The sequence below is a fragment of the Pinus tabuliformis genome, chromosome J (genome assembly GCF_031772625.1).
Source record: "Pinus tabuliformis cultivar Carrire ecotype Pingquan chromosome J, CPIR1, whole genome shotgun sequence".
Taxonomy (NCBI): Eukaryota; Viridiplantae; Streptophyta; class Pinopsida; order Pinales; family Pinaceae; genus Pinus; species Pinus tabuliformis.
Window position 1 is genome coordinate 1,304,898,796 of NC_142295.1, and position 16,880 is coordinate 1,304,915,675.

Below are 16,880 nucleotides of genomic sequence, written 5' to 3' on the forward strand. Positions count from 1 at the left end.
ACAATAAGATTCTATTATGAAAACATGTAATTGTAATAGTAATTGCATAAATAATAATAATAATAATAATAATAATAATATTTGTATTTACATGTCCATTATTCACCCGGGAAGGGTAGCCCAAGATTTGAACCAGGGGTAGCTCAAGTGCCATTGGCCATGGAAATGAAGTCTCACCAAATCAAAAGTCTTGGGTTCAAATCTTAGGCTACCCTCCCTGTAGTGGGGTGAATAATAAACATGTACACACAAAATTCAGAAAATCCTATAAAACTTCTCATAAATAAATTTTCAAACAATTTACCACAACAAATATAATACAATAATATTCTATCATAAAAATATATAATTGTAATGATATTTGTATAACGGAGATTAATAATAATACTTCTTAAATTTATATAAAAATATATTTTATAATTTTAATAAATATAAATATTAATAAAATTAATAATCACGTGTTTGAAAAGTTTATATGAAATGACAGACACTCTGACATTGTCACCAATATGAGTAACATTGAGATGAACAACAATCATTAAAAATAGTTTATGAAAAATGACATTTTGATATCATATAACATTAACATGATTGGGAATATGACCAATAAATAAAATAATAAAAATATAATTTCTCTAAAATAATATATATATATATATATATCACTTTAATACTATCTAAATCTATCAGACTTTGACATTATTAATAAAATAATCAACAACGTTAAAGTTTAAAAACAAAATGAGCAATCTTAAAACTAAGACGAACCATAAATTAGAAAGGATTTATACAGATGTTACACTTTGGCATTGCTATACATATCCATAGCAATGATATTAATAACCACCTAGAATTTAAATAGGATGAATTGCAGAAAATAACATCTTGACAGAGAGGACAGTTGACATTGCTATCAGTATGAGTGTAACAGAGACGCCAAACTGCAAGTCAGGAAACTTGACAATGACACGCTGGAGGAATATGGACACCTGATCGGTGATGTCAGCGAATTATTCACTTAAAACAACCCAGAGCAAAGGAACCGTGCCAAATTTGGTGAAGAGCAGTGTCAACAAAAATGGGAGCTTAGGAAGAAGAAAGGAATTGGAGCCACATTTGGTGCCGCGAAGTGTGAACAAATATCAGGCAGGTATGACGAGTGCTGGCCGCCATTACAATCCGCCGTAAGGAAGCCCACAGAAAAATCGTGGCCCATGGTTTTGGCCCTGATTCCACTTCTCGTCATGGTTTCATCCTAAGAAAGCATTTTTTAAACATAAAAAAACAAATAAATCCCCAAATCCTAAATAGATGCCAACGATCGAATTTATCTAACTGACGAATCCAAGTGCCTCCGGGTAGATCGAACTGTCCCCATCCCGAGCCCAACCACACACAGGCATGGCAGAATCTATTTCCACGCGTACTGTCGGATGGATCACATTCCCGGAGCATAGGAGAGCAATTCGCAGCCATCTCTTTCTCGCATGAATTTATGATATGCTACAGGCCTTTCTTGCATCTCCCTTCTCGGTTCTTGGTCTCTTCTCAGACTCTGAAGAATCCCCGATGCCGAGCGCGGTGCAGAACTTGTATGAAGTATGCAACGAGACCTTCTTCTCCTCCACTGTGCCTGTGCCTCCACAGCGAGCTATTCAGAGGTTGCGTTCTGTGTTAGGTCAGTTCACACTAACTTAAATGTCTATAATGCGGACTCATTATATGGAATTCCTCAGTTTTATACGCTCGTTATATGAAATTCGTCAGTTTTATACAGAGGAAATATAACCCCTGTCATGATTTTTTTTTTTTTTTTTAAAACACATAGATTCCAAAGTTTTTTTTTTTTTTTTTTTTTAAAGACATAGATTCCGAAGTTCGTTTTTTTTTTTTTTTTTTTTGTTTAATTTGGGGGAGTTGGGCAGGAACTCAGTTGATTGCCTGACCCTTTGGGCCCTTAGGGCATTTTCAATTGGATTGTAGTCGATGGCGAGGAGTTGGGTCCCTCGCTTTAACCCCACACCTGAATCACAAGCGAGGGGCTGGTGAGCCACGGGCATCGTTTTCCGGCAACTGCTTGCATGTTGATACCCTTGATGCTGTAAATGATGCACTTTATTCTAAGTTGTGTGTTGTGGATAATCCCACGCTGGAAACAGTTGTGAGAGAGATGGTTTATAATGGACCACACAGACAGAGATAGTTTATAGTGCATTAGCCACACCAGTAGCTTCACCAATCTTGGCTTTCTTATGTAAGTCCTTAAGTTGAGTTGATGTAATAGTGTCCTCCTTCCTTCTCTGGTGGATGCATTTTGGGATTGGCATCCTGTTCCGTCTTGTATTTATGTAACTTTATTGGACTCTGGCTCTCGCTCAGGTGCTAACGTCGTCACTCTCCTTCCCTTTGTAGTGGATGCATTCTGGGATTGGGCATCCTGTCCTGTCCTGAAAATTTTCTTGTCTTTATGTAACTTCACTGGACACCAATCCTGATTTTTTTCTTGTCTTTATATAACTTGACTGGACACGATGCTGGAAATGTTACTGTCTTTATGACATCATTCTGCGATTGGCATCCTGCCCTGTCCTGAAAATTTTGTTGTCTTTATGTAACTTCACTGGACAACAATCCTGGATTTTGGTTTTTTGTCTTTATGCAACTTGACTGGACACCAGTGCTGAAAATTTCATCTCTTTATGAAACTTGACGGGGATATCATTCCTGAAAATTTTCCTGCGAAGGTAATGCCTACTCTGATTACATTCGTTTATATCAGAATGGTAGCTGGGAAACAAATTGTGTGATTCTCTGGATTCCACCATCAGTTAGCCTTGTTTTGGCTATGCTCTCCAACAGCTACACTGAAAGTTGAGTGATTGGCTCATTGACGAATTGGTAATTTGAACAACTTGTTTTGGCAACATGCAGGTCTCCCTGCAATGAACCCGAATATTGGCTTAAAATTAGATCTGCCGTTGCCAACTTTCGGAGGTTGCAGACCATTCTAATCAGCGTTGCTGCTTTCCTCCCTTTCTTTTTCCATTTCTTTTATAGCTATTTGCAATTTTCTTTTATAAAATAAAGGCTTTTCCCACAAAATTAGCATACTGGTTTGGGCATTGTGGGCAATCCTATGCATAAGGTTTAGATTGTTGCAAATATAACGTACAATTTGTCCTCATGGTGTGCAATCCACTTCCCCCACAAAATTAACATACTATTTTGGGTGGTTGTGGGCAATCCCTTGCATAAGGTTTGGATAGCTGCAAATATAACGTACAATTTGTCCTCATGGTGTGCAACCACCTTTATATGGTGTACTCAACTACCTGATATGGTGGGTGACCACCTTGATATGGTGCATGACCATCTCCTGCAAAGAAAGTGCGTTTGAACATTGGATTTCTCTGCCATAGCAGCCTGTGCTGCTCTCCATTTGTGAGCATCATGATTTGGTTCATGGAACACATGCCATTTTGACGTTGCTGTCTTTCTCTTTCAGTTTGGTCTGTTCCAAGGTGTGGTGAATGGGGTCCTCGGTCACCTAGGCAGCTTTTCTGACTGTAGCTCTGCTTTTTTTTTCTCAGTGCATAGCACCCATGAAACATATGCCTGATATTGAGATAGCATTAAAGTTTTCCCGTTTATGCAGGGCAGAATGTTTCTGAAATGGCTGCATTAAGATTTTGCATGTCAAGTTGTCAACGTTTCAGGCTACCCAGTTAGAGCCTATCATCAAGACAGTAATTATGGATGAAAGATAGCAGCTACAACGAAGGATTTCTTTCTTTCATACGATCTTAGAAATTCTAACCATAGTGCCTTGGATATAGGGTAAGGTAAGACTGTTCAACATCTAAAGTTTGCACTACTATCTTCATGAACCCTTAGAACTTTACTGGCTCTATCAAACACATTGTTAATCTGCGACTCTTTATCGCCATTTTCAGGGAGACACTCTTCAAATGTTCCTTCTCTAGCTTGTGGTGGTCCTCACCTGAAATCCTAATGGACAAGATTTCTGGTATGGGTGACTTATCACTAGTTCATTGGCAGCCAATGTGTGCCTATGTGTATGCACACGAAGCTTGGGAAATTACATATTATTTCCTATCTTCTAGGATGATTAGACCTGCCGATTTGATCTATGGTTAACTTCTTGCATGACCCAATGCAGTTTATTTTTAGTCTTAGATGACTGGGTTACTTGACTTTGAATCCTCCTGTTTCCTTCCAAATGCAGATCAGCTGTTCTGGAGATGTATAGTGGCCTTAGATCTGACATACTTCAGGACATTCTCTATCAGATACACACACATAAGTTGATGATCATGTAAACTGATAATTTATAAATAAAATTTTCAGCAATCTTTACAAACCTTCCATTTAGATAAACAGGGTGACTTAATTGCATGATGCATCAATAAACTCCAGTAAAGATATGACCTACTAAAACGGAAAAGTTAGAGGATTGAACTGGTCTTCTCTGTTTTCACCAGAACATGTGATGGAAGGTGGAAGGGAAACTTCATCACTTTAAAGCTACCTTGTATGAGTCATAGTTTTAAAGACTGGCTGGTTTGAACCAGTAGTCGGTCAAACGAGCCTGTCAGCAAGCCAAGGGTAATCTAACAGGCAGACAAACCTGGTTTGGGGGCTGGTTGCTACCGATTAGGTACCAAACCGCTGGTTTGTACCTAACAAACTGTCAGGTTCCAACCCAAATTGGTCCGGTTTGGAAGCTAATGCATGTGGTGAGGTGGGGGGACCCCTGAGGTGGATTTTGAAGTGGTTTTTATGGAAACCATGGTTTTTTCCCTCCAAAATCTACCCTCTTTAACTTATAAAAGAATCCCTCCCCTCCTATTTGCATCATACTTCCTATTTTGAGTTTTTGTGAGAATATGTGAGCTTGGAGAGTTCTGCAACAACACAAAGTTTTGCAGCAGCAGTCACTAACAGCAGCAAGTTTGGAGGTTGTTTGTCATCTTGGAGCTCATTTAGAGTTTGAGGAGTCCTCAGACTTGGAGTCAGATGATATTTATGCAGCTCCTGCTAATGATTCCATGTCTAATAGTGGTGATGAGATTGATGAGTGATCATGTTGATCAGTGATTTGTACTTGTAGCAGGTTAGTGGCGCAATAGCTTGTAGCATTGTTTTTGGACTTTAGAGGCCATTTAGAGCCTCATTGATTATGTATTTTGTTGATGATATTTATTGCACTCGGTGCCAGTTTGATATATGCACCCTTACATGGTACATAGATGAGCAAAATTTGCATCTTTTGTCTTTAATGGTTTGGAATCATGGTTTGAAATATTAAAAATAAAATTTTCACTTAAAATCAATTATTTTATTTATTTTTTCAATATCGGTTCATTAAATTCGGTTTGATCCAGATCCAGATTGAAACTCAGTTTGATAGGTGGCCTGGTTCAAAACTTGGTTCCAGTTTTTAAAAAGCAAAAGAACCATTACCCCCTAGCATTGATACATTCTACAGTTTGCTGATAGCAGAAGGATGAAATCATTTTGAATTAGTGCTAGGGGGTAATGGTTCTTTTGCTTTGTAAAGGAGAAAGGCATGAGGATGTGGGTGTGACATATATTGGTACGGCCGGCCATAGAACTACCTGTTGCTGCAAAATCTTGCACCTTGGTGCAAAGCCTTCAGCAAGCAAGAAACTTGCACAACAAGACAAGGGTGCCACCACTGTCACCTCAGCAACTACCCCTCTTCTATTTAGTGGTGACGACCAGCCACCACAAGGGAGGCCTCCCAGTAGGAGTCTGGGACCCTAAGACACCTAAAGTTGAACACCCCCGAGGGTCCTACAAAGAAAATCTATCCTCACAAGCCTAACAAGACCAGGTCAAGGATGGAGGTTGAGTGTAAAGCAAGCAAAAGGGTTCACAAGGCCTACGGGTCAATCCTAAGGCTATCCAAGCAGATGGAGTCTCAAATAAGTTCCCAGAACACACATTGAGCTCACTCAACACTTGGCTGTTATAAGCATGGCACAAAATTGCAGTTTTAGACAACAAACTCAGGCTTATAACAATAGCAAATCTAACCATTCAAATTACACAAAAATTATATGCTTGAAAGAATAGAAAATATACAACTTAGGGAAAAAGATTCGACAACTTTCAATGGTTCAAATTTCCAATAAATGATCATAAATATTTGACATTAGCCGTAAATAAATGCAGAAATAAGCATGTAAAGTCAAGAATTTAACCATTAAATGCACATAAAATCACTTCTACATCATAGGACATTCGTCAATGAACATTTGTTTTACAATGTAACTCATAAAAGGTGAAAATTATCCTCAATACAATAGCGATTTAATATTTTGACAAAATTAATCTAAAACTAGAGTTTAAAATTAAAATCTACTTAGTCAAGGTTTATTAAATCAATAATTATACAACGATAGCCAATCCACTAGAAGGAGGGACTAGTGCCTTCACCAACTAGGGCAATGGAGTCTAGGATATACACCAACCTAGGGCAATTTAAAAGGGGAAAACCTAAATCCAACTTTTTAGGGCAAATTAATAGACTTCCCTAAGGTGTAATTTAGGGTTCTCAATACCTAGATTAGCAAGGGAAGAGAATTGACCAGCTCTCTCCCTCAAACCTTTAGAATTTGAGGACAAAATCAACATAAACATTCACAAAATTGCCACATTAACCCACTTGACAAAAATAACAACAATTCTCATGAAATTATCCATGCAATGCAAAACAACCAACTTACAAAGCATGCAAAATCCATGATTGACCATGTAATCCAAGAGAGGAGCTCAATCCAAGTCAAAGAGATAAACCCTAGGCCTAGTAGCTCTATTAGGCCTCCATTACACAATAGATCTTCATGTTGAGTTACAAGAGAGAGAAATGTAATGTGTGTTGTGATGCTAAAGTGAGAATTCGACCTCCTATTTATAAAAGAGCTAGGTAGGTCGATTCCTTTAGAAAATGTGGCTAAGAAGCCATAAAACACAAGTAATTCGCATAATATTTGATAAGATCTCATGCTGATCCAAAAGTATAGCCATCTCAACTCAAAAACATCACATATTGCCTTTAATTAACCCACACATGTGAGTAATAAGGCCAAGGAGGGTGACATCATGATCTAAATAAGCCTCTTTTTCATCAAATGGTGCAATGGGCACCTCAAGAGGTGACGACCATGAATAAGCCACCTCCATCATCATGGGCGAGTGCTCCATCATCAAGAGTCCATTCTCATCATCAAGTGGTCCATCATTAGCATGACATCATGGTCTAGGGTGCCGTGTTACCTCTTAGAATCATGACCAGATGATGTCATATAACAAAGAGGCAACGTCCTTATTCATGAAGGTGTACTAGTCCCTCCGAAAGGGGCTCCACTAAATCATCATCATCAAAAACCATCATTCAAGGCACATCCATCAAGTAGGGTGCAAAGTCAGCCTAGGGGCATCCTGTGGGTCCTGGGGTACATCAATTGTAGAAGTAACGTCCCAACTCTGATGCTCAACATCCAATGTGTTGGAGGAAGAGGATGATAAGCTTTATACTACTGAATCATCATATGGCCCAACGTCCCTCAAAAGCCCTGCAACAACAAGGTTAGATCCCCTCTTTGAAGTGTTGAAGAGGCATTATGAGATCCCTCAAGGGATGGCCAATGGAACCTGGAGCAAGCACCTAACACAACTCATGGAATCAATTGAGATTATCATCAAAGGTACCTCAAACCATAAATGTATTGTAGTGGGCTATATTTAGTGGAACAAGGCATTAAAGTACATGACATAAGCCTCATCTTCCAGCCTTAAGGAGAGGAACAATTCCTAGCCCAACCCATCAATTAGAAGGTGCGAGTGAAAGAGTGAAATGGTTTGGGGTTTGACTTCATGGAAGATGCCATTATGGCGTACCATTTATGCAACAAATGTCCTTTGACTAATATGATGTGAAGAGGGAGCAATAGTGGGACCTAAGTTATCTATTTCCTTGGCATATTTTTACCACCCCTTGAGTGTGCCTTTTTCTTCAGTAATATTCTTTTCTTTGCATGGATAACTTGGGTTACAAGCATAGTTACCAAAATTAGGATAAAATCCCAATAAAATCGCCAATCGCAAGTTTTTCAACCAAACGATTTTATCGACCGAGTTTTTGGTGAGTTTTTTGAAATTGAAAAAATTGGGATTAAATTGTAGGAATCAGGATTAAATTGTAAAAAATCGCGAGTTTTTTGAAATTGAAAAAAATGAATATTTTTGTACCTTTGTAATTTTGTTGAGTTTTTACTTATTTTTTTCAATTTTCTCCCTACTTTTATGACTTTTTCAATTTTTGGGCCCTTGTCGATTTATTCTTGAGTCCAACTTTTGCAACATTGGTCACAAGCTTCAATAGATGTATCAATCACTTGTTAAAGATGTAGCGGTTCATTGATACTTGGGGTTGGGACATTCAAAAGTTCCTTTTATTTAGATAGATCATGATATGCTAGGAATTGAGTGATGGCTTATGAGGGGGGAAGTGCTTAGGTTAGGCTTTTGTTCATGCACTTTCACTTGTCGTAACCATATTTTGACTTCTAACATTTTCATTTCAGTGGGGCTACATAGGATTTTAACTTTCTCTGAGCTGCATCAACCTCTTTGAGCCAAGTTTTTTGGCCCTTACCCAAAGACATGGTGCACAGGGGAAACCAAAGAATGTGAGCAGTAAGTAGTCAACCTGAAGAGTGAGGATGGGACAAGGGAAACGGTAGAAAGCAGTAATTACGGATTATCAGGGACACACAATGTCAATCGAGGCCTCCTATATGTGCCCCTCATAGACAGTGGAATGAAAGGCATCAAGGAGGGTTACATTGGACTAGGGGTGGGAGATAACCACCGAGGTGAAGTAGGGCAACAAGGATATAGTCAAAAGCAGTTAATCATCCAATTCGACCCATAATCCATACTAGTATGCCTTAGACCTTTAAATGAAAGCACTTGATACAAGAATGGTTAGCGTACCTCATATTTGAAGACCCACTTTCATCAGGTGAATTGGTTAGATGAAATAAAATCATTGATCAGAGAGGGGTTGAGCACATTCAAATCTTACTTGTAGACAAAGGCAAATCTTCCTGAAGCATATTTTGATGTTTTCCAGTTGTAGAAGTCGATAAATTAGTGGGGTTGACGTCATCCTATTGTATAAATCTTTTTAACACTTTATATGTTTGGTGGTTTAGATGGCGATAATAATATTGGTTTTTGACCATTGTTTAAAATTGGATTATGGGAGAATTTTTGATTTTTCAAGTGCAAGTAATTGCTTAATGATATAGGGTGGGCAAGAGTTAGGGTATTTAATAAACTATTGATCTTCTTTTAATTTTTCCAATATATCATTAAGCAATTATACTTCAGAAATTCAACCATACGTGAACGGTAGAACAATAGAGATCATAATGCACAAAGAGAGCACAAGATTTACCTTGGGAAAACCCCCAATAAGGGGAAAAACCCAACAACCTCTCCAATAGAGAAATTCATCTGTTCAACAAGAGACACACCTAGACCTTCTAGTCATAAACTAGTTCAAATTGACCTTCAACAAATCTATGGTCAAACCTGGTCAATCCCTCTAAATCAAGCCTTCCAATCGGATCCAACAACGTTGCCTTTTGATCTGCCCTAGGTCAAATTTTGGCCTCCTTGTGCTTCCTAGAGACCCAGAATTTCGACCCATGCAGTTGCCCAAAAAATTTTGGCCCCTTGCAACAGAAATTGCTAAGAAAGTATGCGAACCAGGATAGAGAGAGACCTTCCACACGTGCGAGCTTGAGAGAGAGAAAGAGATGCATTTCGTCCTCCTTGCCCTTCTTGTCCTTCGCTTGCTTGCCTAGAAGAAACTTGCATGAGAGAGATGCAAATTGCTACCTTGAGGAGGAGATCAAATTGTCTTTATATAGTGACTGGCTGGGTCAAATGGGTGCCATTCTTCTTGGGCGACTTGACTTGGAGGGAGGCCGACTTGACAAACTTGGAGCCAAAAATTTCAAATTTTCCTCTTTTAAAAGTCCAAATGGGACTTTACTCAAAATAATTTTTTCTTTTGACTCTAGCATTTAAAATATGCTTTACAATAATGAATATAATTACATTAAGGGCCAAATATACATTATGAAGATTGACCATAGTTACAAAGATTCAACACTCCCTCTTAACTAGGGAGGTATTCATAATGACTGTCATAGGTGTACTCGTTGTTGACAAATTTCTCTAAGAAAAGGTTATATCAAATCATCATCACCAACATCATCATCTAATCATTAGCATCCTGCTAGTTGCCATATCTTGGTGGGTACATGACCCATGGCATATCATCAACATCTACTAGTCAACATAATTTGGTCACATTGACACATGGTATATAGACTAGTCCTCAGGACACACTCTCTCAGAGTAATCTGTCCTCAAATCCAAAGGCCTCTTCACTAGGCCAAGATGTTGAGATATTAACTCAACCCTCCTGGGGACTAATAGCTGTTAGAAAACTGATTAGAGCAACATTTTTAGTTTAACGTTTTCCTTACATGACATTTACTTCTGATATTATGTTTTTCCTTCTTAATTATGATTATGTTTTCATTATCAAATAAATGCCAAAAACAATAAATATCACGTGAACAAAAGATATAGGCTCCACGCTAGGGCAAAACCCCTGCAAGGGGAAAACCCGTCATAAAATCTCTTCTTATCAACTTCAAAAGGGACTTCCAAGATCCAACACAAGACCTCTAACTCTCACCAAGATAGAAGGCAACTAGCCAAATGTGTCTCCTTCACTTCTCCAATTTCTACTTCTCCACTTCTACAACTTTGACCTTGTGGAAACCCTAGCAGAATCTAGGGACCTCACCTATTTTAGATTTCAGAAGATTTCAAAACATTCAAATCATTTATGACTTCAAAACATCTTCCTTTCAAGGCTTGTCTAGCCTCCTAATGACCTTCGCATACCTCTCCAAACCGCAAACCATCTCTTTCAAGTGGTGTGGAGATGTATGTCACTAAGGAGGACGAAATCTTTCTTTATATATCTCTTCCAAGTGGCTTTTCAAGCCCACTCTAGGCCGACTTTCACTGGTTGGCCGACCTGTTTTTGGGAGCTCATCTAGAGACTTCAATACCCAAAACTAAATTTTCCTTTCTTGATATAAGTGCCCAAATGGCTCTTTTACATAATTACAATGACCATGACTCAAGACAAAGACCTAGAAGCATACAATGGATGCTTGACCTATTGACCAAATGGCATAAGCATGAAACCATGCTTTATAAGCAATTTTTCTTTTATATTTCCTTTCCTCTTTTGATCAATACATAAGACAAATGACAATTATGAAGACTGAATGTTAAAATTGGAAACCAGGGCAAAACTTCATGTGGGTCATCTTATTTATGGCTGATAATATTTTTATTAGATTCCTCTCGTCGAGAGGTGTAGGATTGATATAAAGATTATCCAATTCCGATAAGTATTCATGGAGATATGAATTTATTTTGATTATGGAATTATTATCAAGCCGACCTACAACTCATGTAGGCTCAGAAGCCCAACAGTCGCATCTATTCACCCACCAACGTTGTGTATAAATATAAGAGGGCTTTTCCTCATTTGGACTCACTCATCTCATCACATCTCTCTCTCTCTACTGCACAGATATGAGTCTCTTCTCTACTGCGCTGAAATGGGTCTCTCTCTCACACATGTGAAGCCGGAAGCTGTTGAATTTGAAGCTGCAACTGCAGAAGTAAAGATTGACTTGCGCGACCTAGAAGATCTCCTCTTTGGAACTGCGCTGTAGGTTCATCTGAACCTCCTTTGAAAGCCGCAACTTTTGGTGGTGGAATGAAGTCAATCCGACGAACGGTTTGCAAGATATCGACTGCCCTAGTTTGAAGCCGGAAACTGCTGAAACTGAAGCTGCAACTGCAGAAGTAAAGATTGACTTGCGTGGCCTAGAAGATCTCCTCTTTGGAACTGCGCTGTAGGTTCATCTGAACCTCCTTTGAAAGCCACAACTTTTGGTGGTGGAATGAAGTCAATCCGACGAATGGTTTGCAAGATATTGACTGCCCTAGTTTGAAGCCGGAAACTGCTGAAACTGAAGCTGCAACTGCAGAAGTAAAGATTGACTTGCATGGCCTAGAAGATCTCCTCATCTGAACTGCGCTGTAGGTTCATTTGAACCTCCTCTGGAAGCCGAAACTTTTGGTGGTGGAATGAAGTCAATCCGACTGTCGGTTTGTGAGATATGGTCTGCCCTAGTTTGATAATGAAGCCGCTAATGCTGATGCTACTGATCTAGGGTTTGCTACTGCTGATATGAATCAGATTTATTGTACTATTTCTCTCTGCTGAATTATTGAAGATAAAAGAAGATTTGATCAAAGGGTTTCCCCACACATTGTGGGGTTTGTCCTTGGCTAGCCGCCACATCTTGTGTCTCTTGTCTTGGCTTGTTTTCTGTCGATCATTTAATGTTCTATCTGCACTTTACTTTACGTACATGTGATTGCTAATCAGTGGAATATAATAAGAAAAAGAAGTAAACTGTTATAAGCATAGAACATACCATAACTTAACATGGTATCAGAGCTGAGGTGAAGACAAAGCCCGAGCAAGAGCAAGAGCAATCATTGAAGAGAAGATTGGCAAGGCTATCCTAAAAGAACTATGGGGTCCTCAACACTCTTTCCTGCCGAAGACAAGCTCCGTGAGAAAGCTGACTATCACGGATGAAAGATGTCTATCGATCTAACCCTTGAAGATCAAGGAGTGCTGGACCATGTAAGAGGCAATATTGTTGAGCCTTCATCAAATGCATCTGCTGCTGCCTGGAACAAATGGAAAAATGGAGAAGTCAAAACAAAGAAGATCATCCGGGACTCTATCGACAAGCGCTTGGTGGCCTACATCTCTGATCTAGACACCTCCAAGGAAATCTACAACAGACTGGTGAGTTTATTTAAAGTTAATGATGCAAATCAAGTTTTGTTTCTTAGAAATAAGTTAAGGGAAATCAAGAAGGGTAAAGATGAAAGTATGCAAGCATACTTCTTAAGAATCACCGAGATCAAGAACGATCTCCTATCTATTGGGGAAACTATTACTGACAGAGAAATGGCACTCACAATGGGAAAACTATGGATGAGATCATGGACATAAAGGGCAACATGAGATCATGGACATATAGGATAGCATGATGATGATGCACACTAGTTTGAGCAGCATTATGATGGATAAAATCATGGACATGGGCAGCATGATGATAATCATGATTAGAGAAGCATGGTATAGTATGCAGTGGTGCAACTCGAAATCCCTCTAATGACAATCAAAGGAATGACAAATTCAACAGCAAAGGTAAGAGGAGAGCTGGGAATCAAGGAAGAGAACAAGCATTCAAGAAGGCTAGAAATTCTAGGATGTATTAAATGCACCTGACCTCAAAAGGAACCTAGTGTCCATCTTGGCAATGGAAGACAGAGGCTACAAGGTAACCTTCAGCAATGGCAAGGTATGTATATGGAAAAATAATGTTAAAGATGCCTTTACTCTTGGGTTTAGTGTTGATTCATTATATTAGGTCGATGGAAGTCCGCTAGGTGTCATGTCTTGTGACACAACTCTTCAGTCCGAACTTTGGCATCGGAGGTTTGCCCACCTTCATTATAAAGCTATACTCGATGTAAGACAAATGGTAACAGGGATGCCCGAATTCCAAGTAGAGAAAGAAGGTGTATGTCCGGGATGTGCTGAAGGAAAGCTCAAAAGGGGACCATTCCCCTCAAGCCAAAGCAAGACCTCTGATATATTACAGTTGGTTCACTTAGGCACATCTGAGGCTAGCATTAAGAGGGAGACTACTACACCACATACTCCTGAGTAGAATGGTGTGGTGGGAAGGAAGAACCACACGATGATGAAAGTTGTCCGGGCCATGCTACATGATCAAAGACTTCCAAAGTTTCTATGGGCTGAAGCTGCAAACACTGCCGTATATGTACAAAATCGATGCCCTCATCAAGCATTGGGTTCCAAGACTCCTGAAGAAAAATTCACCGGTAAGAAACCTGATGTTTCTCATTTTAAAATTTTTGGAAGCCCTGCATACTTTCATGTGCCGAAAGAGAAAAGAAATAAATTGGGAGCATCTGGAAAGAAGGGAATTTCGTGGGCTATGGTGAAAATACTAAAGGCTATAGAATCTACGTAGCCGGTCAAAGGGAAGTCATAATTAGTCATGATGTCACCTTTGACGAAGATATGGCTCTCAGCAAGGTGATCAATCTTCCGACTTTGAGGAGCTCTCAAGAAGCTGACACCAGGGAACCGAAAGAAAAGGATGATGAATCAATGCCTGATGTAGAAGAACCCATGGATTCGATTGATCCTCCTCCATATGAGCCTTCCTCTTCTAGGAAGAGGCCTTCATGGCTTAAGGGGTTACTTGATGATGCTGAAGGACATGCTGCACCCTGAGGAACCCTCCATCAAAGTAAGAAACTTAATAGGTATCAAGGATACCTGACCATCATGAGCACGATCATACAAAATAAGCCTTCGTCATTCTCAGATGCCGTCAAGCATCAAGTATGAAAGGATGCTATGATCGAAGAATATGAGTCTATCATAAAGAATGATGTTTGGGAAGTAGTTCCCAGACCCTAGGACAAGATTGTTGTTACTTCCAAATGGCTTTACAAGATAAAGCATGCAGCAGATGGAAGCACGGAAAAGTATAAGGCTCGTTTTGTTGCTCGAGGTTTCTCCCAAAAGGAAGGTATAGATTATGATATATTTGCACCTGTTGCCAGATATACGACCATCCGCTCGATCATAGCCCTTGCCGCTTCACAAGGATGGAACCTACATCAGATGGATTTCAAGACTGCGTTCTTGCATGGCTCGATCAAAGAAGAGGTCTACGTGGAGCAACCCGAAGGATTTGAGATTTATGATCGAAAATCTCATGTATGCAGGTTGAAGAAAGCTCTCTATGGGCTGAAGCAAGCACCCCGAGCATGGTATGAGAGGATCGATAGCTACTTGATGAAGCTCGGATTCACTAGGAGTGAAGCCGATTTTAACCTTTATTTTAAGGTTGAAGATGACAAGCCTCTCATACTGGTATTGTATGTGGATGACCTCTTTCTAATAGGTGCAAACCCTCTCATTCACAAATGTAAGAGGGAGATGGCTTCTGAATTTGAAATGAAGGACCAAGGACTTGAAGTGTGGCAGAAGCCAAGGGAAATTTTCTTATCTCAAGGAAAATATGTGGTAAATATATTGGAAAGATTCGATATGATGGACTGCAAGCCTGTGACTACCTCGATGATCTTAACTTTTAGAAGTTATATGGTAGTGATGTCGGACCAGACTTGGAAAATGCCTCTGAGTTTCAAAAACTCATTTGCATTGATGTTCTTGGTGAACCTCCGTCCGAACATATGTTTTGCAGTTAACATTGTGAGCTCATATTTGGTTGAGCCTCACTGGATTGATGCCAGGAATCTTCTGAGATGTCTTCAGGACACAATCTCTCATGTATTAAGATACATTGCCGGAGATGTGAGACTACTTGGATACACTGATGTTGATTGGGCAGGCAGTGTGGTGGACCGTAAGAGCACTTCCGGGTGCTGTTTCACCTTGGGATCTGCTTCGGTATCCTGGATAAGCAGGAAGCAGAAGTCGGTGGCTTTGAGCACCGCCGAAGCAGGATATATTGTTGCTAGCATAACCTCGTGTGAGGTAGTCTGGTTGCGAAAGCTCTTCAGTAAGCTGTTTGGATTTACATTGGATACCACTGTGATTCTCTATAACAACCAGAGGTGGGATTCGATTATTGAGGAATCCCGTATTCGTCGATTGCTCCAGCAGATAGACATCATCTTGGATATGGTAAGTTGATGAGCAAGGAGGCTCCATCGCATTAAGATGATGTACAGGTTGATACACCTTGTCAAAGCCCCGAGGAAAGATCTAATCTGTGATTTTCCCAAACGACTTGGAGTCGGTAAGAAACCCTTGTACAAGGGTCCTGCATGTTGCATACATTGAGCTCTGGGAGCTCTGAGGGCTTGCGGTTATTACTGGAGCAACATACGACCACAGGGTGACTCACCCTCCCCTGGTGGTGCACACTGGAACAAGATGATTCGCTCTCTTGTGGGACAAGATGATTCGCTCTCTTGTGGAACAAGATGATTCGCTATCCTGTGTAGCAGGATGACTAGTTCTCCTGTGAGGCCTGGATTGATGTGTTCTCCATGGCGATTGTAGCAGGATTGATGTGTTCTCCCGTGAGGCCTGGATTGATGTGTTCTCCATGGCAATTGTAGCAGGATTGATGTGTTCTCCTGTGAGGCCTGGATTCATGTGTTCTCCATGGCAATTGTAGCAGGATTGATGTGTTCTCCTGTGAGACCTGGATTGATGTGTTCTCCATGGCAATTGTAGCAGGATTGATGTGTTCTCCTGTGAGGACAGGATTGATTAGTTCTCCTGTCGAGGCATCCTACCCATGCAGTCTGGGACTCATGGGAAGTACCTCTCATCTGATCAATGAGCAGGGAAATGAAGTTAGGGACCATAGTAGTACCGATGGACGCATCGTTGTAACTACCGTACTCCCTACGCTAGGATGACCTCCATTGATCTGGGATCAATGACACTGGTCTGGGACTAGTGGTAGGAGTTGTACCATACTATGACGCTGACTTCGGGTCGGTTGAGACTCGTCTGGGATCAGTGGTACATACTCTGAGACTGACTTTGAGTCAGTGGA

General features: G+C 40.0%; 1 protein-coding gene across 1 annotated transcript in view; it reads left to right on the forward strand.

Moving 5' to 3' along the window:
* The first annotated feature begins 1,045 nt into the window (after positions 1–1,045).
* The window catches only part of LOC149232059 (plant cysteine oxidase 2-like), an 87,954-nt gene continuing 72,119 nt past the window's right edge, over positions 1,046–16,880 (forward strand). Inside the window, exon 1 of the mRNA XM_089379342.1 lies at positions 1,046–1,678. Coding sequence (XP_089235468.1) covers positions 1,501–1,678 — 178 coding nt within the window. The 5' untranslated portion in view covers positions 1,046–1,500. The remainder of the gene's footprint in view (positions 1,679–16,880) is intronic.